The 10,292-nt window shown below is 40.3% G+C and overlaps 1 protein-coding gene across 1 annotated transcript in view; it reads right to left on the reverse strand.

The window, feature by feature from the left end:
* Positions 1 to 10,163, reverse strand: part of HELQ (helicase, POLQ like) — a 34,296-nt gene extending 24,133 nt beyond the window's left edge. Inside the window, exons 1-5 of the mRNA XM_074950508.1 lie at positions 9,782 to 10,163; positions 4,822 to 5,578; positions 3,219 to 3,397; positions 2,277 to 2,477; positions 457 to 529 (exon numbers count right to left, since the gene is read on the reverse strand). Of these exons, the coding sequence (XP_074806609.1) occupies positions 457 to 529; positions 2,277 to 2,477; positions 3,219 to 3,397; positions 4,822 to 5,578; positions 9,782 to 9,946 (1,375 nt within the window). The 5' untranslated portion in view covers positions 9,947 to 10,163. The remainder of the gene's footprint in view (positions 1 to 456; positions 530 to 2,276; positions 2,478 to 3,218; positions 3,398 to 4,821; positions 5,579 to 9,781) is intronic.
* Positions 10,164 to 10,292: the final 129 nt, after the last annotated feature.

Raw genomic sequence — 10,292 nt, forward strand, 5'->3', positions numbered from 1 at the left:
AACTCAAGCTACAGATTTTTGTATGTGGCTGGAAATCAAGTTAAGGGTAAAACTAGTTATAACTCAAGCCAACTGTGCCGTGAAGACTCACCCTATGCAATGGATACTGTTTCACAGTGTTCCCTAAGGCCTTTACATAAACATTTAACAGGAAGGGTCAGATTTCACTCTTGAGGGAAGAGTTCACCCCAAACTGGAATTTCTCAGAGATGAAGGAAGGGGACTACTACAGGGCCACCTCATGAACTCCTGCAAGGCACTACAAAGGGGTAAAAAAAAAAAAAAACCGCAGTGATCCATGGTGAAATACTCTATTACTCAGTGGAGTTTGTGATATTTTAGAAACCGTGAAACAAAAAATAAATTAAAAGTTGGATTATCTCTCTCAAGTTATACAAATTGTTACTTTACATGATATTTTTAAAGGTAACTAGTCATGGTGCAGGAATTACTTACTGCTGGTGTAGAGAATTTTTGCAAGAATCATTTCCAGTGTAGCTCCACGACTCCCCTCACCAAGCATGTGCAACTTCGGGGAAAAATAAAGAGAAGTGAGGCATGGTAAATTAGTTACTGACTTATCAATATTTCTAAATACAAACCAGCACACAAATCAAATCCCAAATATTTTTAATATGGTAAACCTTTTGTCCGATTTCTCTTTAAGTTTGGTGTATTTTGACTCTAAAGCCTCCTCCAATAATGTCATCTCACTATAAAATTATATTTTATATGTATTTTTTTTTTAGGAGAATGCGGAAAAACGTATGTGTTTAACAAGGTTTGCTTTCCATTAAATTAAACAACAACGGTCACAGGGATGGCACTTCCTGGCAGAAAATACTCAGTGCAGTGATCTTTTATTACTACCCAGTTAGAATTTATTTTGTACATCTCTTATCTTGATCAAACTGTGCAACGAGAGGTCTGGGGTCGCCGCGGGGGCCAGAAGCAAGTTTCAGGGGGTTTGACAAGCATGGCTGGTGTTAGACCCAGGACTGAAAGCTGAAGCCCTGCCGTGTACGACTCTAGCCAGGGCCCCCCAAGTACCACCACCCAGGGCGGAAGACGAAGCATGAGCAACTTACCTTCACGATGCCGTCTGCGGCATGGGGCCCAGGCAATTGCCCTCCTTGCTCCCCCCAACGACGGCTTTTGCTTTTATATGCAGAAAAACTGCTGTGGCACAGCTGGGCCACGTGTGTGTGTGTGGGGGGGAGACGCTCAGAAAGAAAAAGGTTAGGAACCCCTGCTTTAGAAGACAGTGAAGGCCTTTTGCTAACAGTTAATGACAGTACAGCAATCACTGGCAAAGCAGCACTTAATTCTCAATCTTTTCTTCACAGAACATTTTATTAAAGGAACACCTTCAACTTGAGTAATATTGTTGGTAGTTACATGGGGCTGGATTGGCACCTTGTAATCTAGTTTAAGTAAGGGGAAGCACATAGCTACACTATACCAGGAGCAGAGTAGGGACGGAGTTGTGACTCTGGCCTACACTTAAAAATTAGACTGTCCTAGCAATATCACTCAGGGTTGTGAAAAATGTTGTGCCCTGAGCACTGTAATTAGGTCATCCTAACCCCCACGATAGACGCAGCTAGATCGATGAAAGAATAGTTCCATCAACCTAGCTACCACCTTTTGGAGAAGTGGATTAACTATATCTACAGAAAAAACCCTTTCATCGACATAAGAAGCTGCAGCGCCTTAGCTGTACCACTGTAGTGTAGTAGACATATCCTCTGTCAAATCTGAATAGTGCTGTTCCTTTATCTTAGATTAGTTCATGCTACAAATGGACTCTCAGAAAACCATGTGATCAAAAACGGTTTATGCTAGACCGAACATGTTTTTGTGTATAATTAAGGGATCAGTAAAACACATTCAATGTAACCAGTTCAAGATTAATTTAAAGTTTGTTTTACACTAGTATGGGATGAATGCCCCTTGTATCCTATTCTGCAAATGGCTGCGTTTTAGGTAGTTAACATTTGCCAACTATCTTTAAGAAGATTTCTCAGACAAATTGAGAGCCCACTGCTCTATTAAGATACCAAAAAGGAGCAAATCCCAAATGAGCAATAACCCTCAAGACAAATCTTGGATACTCTCCAGCTTGCTAAGCAATGGTTTTCTAATATAGTACCTGTACAATATGCCCATTTGTACAGTATATATACAATTTTAAAGGGTGTATTTTTCTTGTAACTGTTTTGTAAATAAAATAGTAACATATGTACTAGTAACCTGTTGCAAGTTTTATAACAAACCTCATCTACTACAACTAGACCCAGGTCACCAACTCTTCCTGTTTCAATCAAGGAGTTCACTAGGCTGTGTCCTTTCTCTATAGTAGCAATGTACAGTGATTTCTTCATTCTCCTTTTGATTGGAGGAAATCTTCCTTTACTTCCTGCATATTCTTCAACCAAGAAACCTAGCTCTATTCCAAAACTTGACAAGGCCCAAACCTACAATATAATAAAATGCAAAAAGAACAAATTACATGAAGAGTAAATTAATTTTCACACTTAATGACTTCGATCTTGCAATTAACTCATGCTAATGTAATCTGAGGATTAAGGCCAGAAAATAAGACATTATTTCATGTATACATTATGCAACAATACAGCTGACAATAAGAATTATTACTTGAACAAATGACTACTGCAAAAAGTGAAATCAAAGCATATTAACGACAAAAATATTTTAGTACATAAGCCTTTCAGGTGTTGAGATTTGTCAAATCAGTGACAAAATACTTCATCTGTCCTCCATAAATCACTTATTAGTTCTATTAGACAGCTATGGTTTTTTTTTTGCAAGATTATTTAAATGTCAAGGTGGATTTTAGAGTAGACTTGGATTAGACGGGACTGCAAGCAAGGCACTAACATTCCAATAGCTTGGTGCAAATCCAATTTTTCATAACTCAGTTGAAGTGGATATCCTTAACTATAGACAATGTACATTTCATCACAAAGTAGTTTGAGAGCCTCTTAACTGAACTAGAAAATAGAAACATACTTTTCATTTCCAGGCTGATATTTATTCAAGATACACAAGAATATATTCACTAGAAGTCTCCTATGGATTAACAGAGGATTTAAAATATTTACAGTCAATTTTCCAACACTGGTAAAAAAAGTGCATGTATAAAAAGTAATATTCATTTCAGAATAAAACAAAAAACCAAAATACTGTTTTCACACCTTTTCTTGGACAATAGCCACATATGGCAGAACCATTAAAACATCTTTCTGCCTGCAGAGTAATTCTTGAAGAATTAAAATTTCAGCTACAAGTGTTTTTCCACCACTGGTTGGCAATGAATATATTAAGTTCTTTCTTTGTTGCAGAGATTCTAATGTTAAGCAAGTGTGCTGCCACTCTGTAAAATTGAAAGAAAAATTATTTTGCCACCTCTCTTCTCACATGCATGCTGATTCAGGATCAAAATACAAGTTTTCTGTAAAACTAAAGGGTATGGGCAGATTGTCTCAGGCGGCTTTCACTGATAAAGTACTGAACATTTCTGACAATCCAGCCCTCCCATCCTCCTTCTTATAAAAGTGTCCACAGAACAAAATATTTTAATATACCACATACAGATGGCTCCATCCTACATATAGGTATTAAAGCATCTACAGCAACAGCCTGCCATTCAGATTGCCCAGATGGTTAAACAGCTTTCAGAAGGTAGAAATTAAAAACAGCTTCATGGAATGAACACCAGATGCAGCTGGGCAAAATATTTTCGGTGAATAGTTTTATTTGCCAAAATATAGAGTTTTGGTTGAACTGAAACTATTTGCGATTTAGTGTCCAGTTTGCCAAATACAATTTTTTGGTTCACTGAAAAGTAATATTTTGGTGATGTCTTAAAAAACCATTTCATTTTGACATTACCAAAAAATTACCAGATTAGGTCACCCGAACAACCTTAATTCCACCCACGCATTATCACCTGCACACCACTAAAACCCAGCAGACAACCTTGCACCTCAATTATGTACATCTTCAAAAATCAGAGTCACAAAACCAACAGCATGTCTCAACAGAAATACTCAATGTGACATTACCTAGACACAAATACAACCCCAAAGTAGTTGGCAAAGCCTATCTCAGATTTCCAAAAGAAGACAGTTCTACCATAAACTGAGAAATTAAGAATGTTTCTATCCTTTAGGGGCCACAGAAGTTGAGGTGCCTTTGGATAAGAACTTCTTAGCCCCTATATTTTCTGTTGATCAGGTAATTCAATCTTATCATAAAACTTAAACACGGGAACATACAGCTTTAAGTAGCTACAACAATGTAACTCCAGCCTTTTTACAAATCACATGCAAATACCATGAAAAAAAATAAAATCAGAATTTCTTAGCAAAAGTGGTAAATATCAGCCATCTCTTCCCCTACATCCTGCCTCAACTACAGTTTTAAGATGACCTTATCATGCTTTTAAGTCCTCAAAAAAAAGTTTGGTTACACAACAAAAGCTTAGGGTAGATGGGGGACAGAGTTACAGTTTCCATATTTTAATGTTTAAAAAAAAAAATTAAGAGTAACCTTAAGTTTCCTTGCTTTCCACTTTTTCAGCTACAACATTCTTTGAAAGATTTTTCCTTAGAATTTATGGGTTAATTTTAACTAATTCCAACTCAACAAACTTACTGTCTAGCAACTTAAAACAGAAATTTTGTTTCCACGAGTACATGATGAAAAGGTTGCATCGATCTGCTGGAAATATTATATCCACTGTAACCCAAGAGCAAACAACTGTGATTTTTTAAACAAAAATTTAATGGATATTACCATAAAGTTTTTCAATCCCTCGGAACTGTACTAAGAGATCTCTGACTTTACTGGGTAACCCATAAAAAGGGCCAATGTCAACAGAAGAAGTTTCAATAGTTTTCTTGGCGACACAAATTTCTTCAGACAGAACAGCTTCTTTGAGCTGTTTAGTTCTAGAAACCTGTGGAGTCTGAGCCTTGGCATTTCCAGTCATAGTATTTTTGAGGTGATCTTTGAGACTCTTTCTTTTACTCATGTTGGACGTGGTGCTTGGGGACAATTCATTATTTATTTTGGTGTGCTCTGCATTATGGTGACAAGACGACTGATTCAACATTTTATCAAGCCAAGAATTCATGTCATTAGCACTCTCTTTTGTACCTGATGATTTTCTAGAATCAACTGAGGTTTTATTCATTTCCTCAAAATATAGAAGCTGTGAAGATGGCAAGTCATCTAAAAAACAGTCTCCAGGTTCTAGAGTCCTGTTATCTTGTTCACTTGTGGTCCTCAAATGACTCTCTTCTTCAGTTTTGAAACCAATAATGTTTCCTGCAGCAGAAAAAATTAGTTCCTTGCTTTTGGCATTTTGTAATTGAAGATATCCAAATGCAGGCTCTACAGTAGCTTTTTCTTCCATGTTTTTAGTACATGAAGTCAAGTCAATAGATTGAATACATTCCTGCTCCATATTATCAAATTGAGCTAACAAAGAATCATTTCCAGAAAAGCTGTCATAATCACCAAACATGTCCTCTTCACTGTCATTATTATACTGCAAAAAAAAAAAAAAAAAAAAAAAAAGTATATTTATGAATATTCAACAGCAAATGGGAGACTGACTCTCATGCTGACAGATTTGTATCTGAAACATCTGACTCAAAACCAAAATGTCAATTTCATGAGTAATTTAAGTGTGCATTTCATTCTATTTGTGAAAGATAATGGGTGGGATTTTCAAAAGCACTAAAGTGACTTGTGGTCCTAAATCATTGAGGCTTGGTTGACACTCAGATTTCATACTGGTACAACTATTTCAGTGCGAGTTATACTGGTATGACACAGCATCAACAAGCTGCATGAAGGTGCCTTATATTGGCATAGCTTACCCCCCCCCCTCTCATTCAGAAATAAACAATACTGATATCAGCCACCTGTTCACCAGTGCAACTGTTCATACTCAAGGGGTGCTTTATCTGTACTAATATTGTTGAAGTGAGCCAACTCTTGTATTTAGACAAGTCCTCAGTCACATTTGGTGGCATTTTTTCCAAAACAACATAAAAGATCTTTAAATGCTTTACAAAGACAGATGTTTTACAGATAGGTGCAATGAGGTACAGAGTGAAGGGTAAGTAACAAAACTGGGAGGGGAAGTGAGTAAGGGTCAGACCAGGGTGAAGCATAAACCTGCATACCCTGACAAACTAACTAGATTAGCACATACAAAAATGCATGTTACCTCGAATAAATCAGCCAATTAACTTGAGTTAACACAGGATAACTAATGCCCTCTATTAGAGAGCTGTCATATGTTTGGGGACAGGAGCAAGTGCACATAAACCTGGACTACAAAGGTAAGGGGTTTGGAAAAATGCTGCACCTTAATAAGGCTCAAATGAAATGTATACCCCAAATAAAAAACAAACCAAAACAGAATTCCAAAAAAATGTCACCATAGCTAAACAACAGAGTGCAAGAGGTGGTTAGAAGCAAAAGGCATTGTCAAGGCTGAATCCCCACTCGGTCTCTCCGAGTGCAGAAAGTGGGGGCCCTCAAGGATTCTAAAGATTAATACTTGCCACTCCAAGCTTGTATTAAACTCCCAAGGTTACAGATTTTCTCTGACCTTGGCTTGGTAAAGCTGCCACCAACCAAATGCAAAAACCCCCCACATGTACCCAGGAAGAAGCACTTGGGAATTCCTCCCTGTGGGGTACCTTCAAGCCCTTTCACCCCCCTCTGGGGAAGAGCTGAGAAAGAAAACAAAGGAAATCAGCTGTGGCCACCAGCTAATTAAACAACATATGCACAAACCTCTTAGGACACCAAAATCCAATCCTGTTCTTAAAAAAGTTACATTTTATGAAAAACAAAAAGAAAGAAAATACATCTGGAACTTAGGCTTTTGCTAGATTTTAAAAGAAATTCCAAAAATTAAGCATCCAAAATAGCTTTCTTGGGGGTTCAGCTTAAAAGTTACAAGCAAACAAAAGCATCAGGCGTTAGCTCAGAGGAGATCCACAAGCCAAAATAAAGAATAAACCTGATCACATTTAACTAAACGTTCCTTACCCAAATGATTCCTTCTAGGTATGGAAGATAAGTTTTGAACCAGGTATGAAAAATTACACAGCATTCCTGCTTATAGCATTCCTGCTCTGTCCCTGCAGCCCAGAGAACAACAGACAATGGGAACGTTTATTTCCCATTTTAAAAAGTTCTAGCCTTCCCATTGGCTCTTTTGGTCAGGTGCCCACTCCTTTTCTTTTACCTGTGGGCTTGTTAACCCTTTACAGGTAAAGCAAGCAGAGAACAGCTACCAAGAGGGATTTTACAGCTAACTGGCTGGCTCTGTGTCCATCAAAATGAGCTGCACCCCACTTCATTTATCACAGGCATCCTTTAAAAACTGGAAGTCAACACCTCTGGAAAGTCAAGTGTAAAAGTAGAATAAGGCAGACCAAGAAAGAATTTGAAGAACAAGTAGCTAAAGACACAAACTAACAGCATTTTTTTTTCAGTACATCAGAAGCAGGAAGCCTGCCAAACAGCCAGTAGGTCCACTGGATGATCAAGATGCTAAAGGAGCACTCAAGGAAGAAAAGGCTTTGTCTCCACATTGTGGAGAACCTAAATGAATTCTTTGCATCAGTCTTCACTGCAGAGGATGTGAGGGAGATTCCCAAACCTGAGCCATTCTTTTTAGGTGACAGATCTAAAGAACTGTCCCAGATTCAGATGTCAATGCAGGAGGTTTTGGAACAAACTGATAAATTAAATCACCAGGACTAGATGGTATTCACCCAAGAGTTCTGAAGGAACACAAACGTAGAATTGCCAATCTACTAACCATGGCATGTAAATCAGCCTCTGTACCAAATACTGGAAGGTAGCTAATGTAGTGCTAATTTAAAAAAAAAAAAAAGGCTCCAGAGGCAATCCTAGCAATTACAGGCCAGTAAGTCTAACTTCAGTATCAAGAAAATTGGTTGAAACCATAGTAAAGAACAGAATTATCAAACACACAGATAAACACATTATGTTGGGGAAGAGTCAACACAGCTTTTGTGAAGGGAAATCATGCCTCACCAATCTATTAGAATTCTTTGAGGCTGTCAACAAACTTGTGGCAAGGGTGATCCAGAGGATATGGTATACTTGGACTTTCAGAAAACCCTTGACAAAGTCCCTCACTAAAGGCTCTTAAGCAAAGTAAGCAGACACGGGATAAGAGGGATAGTCCTCTCATGTAGTGGTTAAAAGACAGGAAACAAAGGGTAGGAATAAATGGTCAGCTTTAGCAATGGAGAGAGGTAAATAGTGTGGTCCCCCAATAATCTGTACTGGGAACAAGGCTATTCAACATATTCATAAATGATCTGGATAAGGGGGTGAACAAGAAGGTAGCAAAATTTGAAGATGATACAAAATTACTCAAGACAGTTAAGTCCAAAGCTGACTGCAAAGAGTCTACAAAGAGAGCTCACTAAATTCGGTGACTGGATGACAAAATGGTAGATAAAAGGTAATGCTGATAGTTAATACTGATGTACAGTAACATGCACTGAAAAAAATAATCCCATGTACAAAATGATGGGGTCTAATCTAGTTGTTACCACTTAAGAAAGGGATACTGGCCTTATTGTGGCCAGTTCTCTGGACACAAATGAGATAGATAATAAAACAAAAAATACCATAATGCCAGTATATAAATCTATGGTATGCCCACACCCTGAATTATATTTGCAACGCTGGTAGCCCCATCTCAAAAAAGATATAGTAGCATTATCAAAGAAGCAGAGAAGGGCAACTAAAACAATTAGTCGTGTACAACAGCTTCCAATGGAGAAAAAATTAAAAAGACTGGGACTTGTCATCTTAGAAAAGAAGCAATTAAGAGGGAATATGACAGAGATCTATAAAATCATTAATAGTGTGAAGGAAATCAATAGCAAAGTGTTATTAATCCCTTCACTTAACATAAGAACCAGGATCACCCAATAAAATTAATAATGATTTAAAACGGTCGTTCTCAACTTTTGTACTGGTGACCCTTTTCATAGTAAGCCTCTGAGTACGACCCCCCCTTACAAATTAAAAACACTTTTTTATATATTTAACACCATTACAAATGCTGGAGGGAAAGCGGGGTTTGGGGTAGAGGTTGACAGCTCGCAACCCCCCATGTAATAACCTCACAACCCCCTCAGGGGTCCCAAACCCCAGTTTGAGAACCCCTGATTTAAAACAAACCTAAGTACTTCTTCACAAAACACACAGTCAACCTGTGGAACTTGTTGCCAGGGGATGTTGCAAAGGCCAGAAGAATCACTGGGTTCAAAAAAAAGAATTAGGTAAGTTCAGGGAGGGCAGCTCTATTGCTGGCTATTAGCCAAGATGGTCAGGGACACAACCCAATGCTCTGGGTGTCCCTAAACCTCTGACTGTCGAAAGATGGGACTGGATGAGAGGAGACCTCTTGATAGCTGCCCTGTTCAGTTAATTCCCTCTGAAATATCTAGCATGGGCCACTGACAGGCCACTGGGCAAGAGGGACCGTTGCTCTGACCCCTCCCTGCCAGCTGCCCCACACTGCGGCCTGGGGGGGGGGGGGGGCATGGGCTTGAGACAGCCGCAGTGCCCCTCCCCCGAGCAGAGCGGCCCCAACCGCTTAGTCTCATTCACTCCCATTATGGGGCGATGGGGAGTTATCGCCAGGGAGGGAACCCAGGCGTCCTGCCTGCTCCCTCCGTACCTCGGGGCTGGCGGGGGCGGGCTGAGGCTCCTCCCCGGCCCCAGAGCTCGGTCTCTTCCGGGCTGGAGGGGAGCAGGCGCCGCGGGACCGAGCTCGGTCCCGGCTCCTTTCGCGGGCAGAGGCAGACCGGCTCCTCCTGCGCACCGCGGGGCCGCCCCCCTCCATCCCTCAAGCGCCGGGCCGGGGCGGTCAGGTCCGGGCCGGCGACGCCAAGCCTCTGGAGCAGGGAAACGCCTCCAGGGGTGCGGGGGGCAACGGCGGCGCCATCGCTAGACTGGTGGGGGGAGGGCAGGCTCCTCTCCGCCGCCCGCGAGCGAGGCCTCCTAAAGGAAACAGCCTCCTGCTTCCCAACCGTCAGCCAACCGGAAACCTCTCGCCTCCCGTCCCAAACGTCATTTCCATCCTTTAACCAACCACTAAAAAGAAAAGATACAGAAGAGCGAAGTGATCCCGCGGTGCTCGTGTTCCCATTGGCTGCCTTGCGGCTAGCTGCGCTCTGATTGGGTAGCAT

The sequence above is a fragment of the Natator depressus genome, chromosome 4 (assembly GCF_965152275.1).
Source record: "Natator depressus isolate rNatDep1 chromosome 4, rNatDep2.hap1, whole genome shotgun sequence".
Taxonomy (NCBI): domain Eukaryota; kingdom Metazoa; phylum Chordata; order Testudines; family Cheloniidae; genus Natator; species Natator depressus.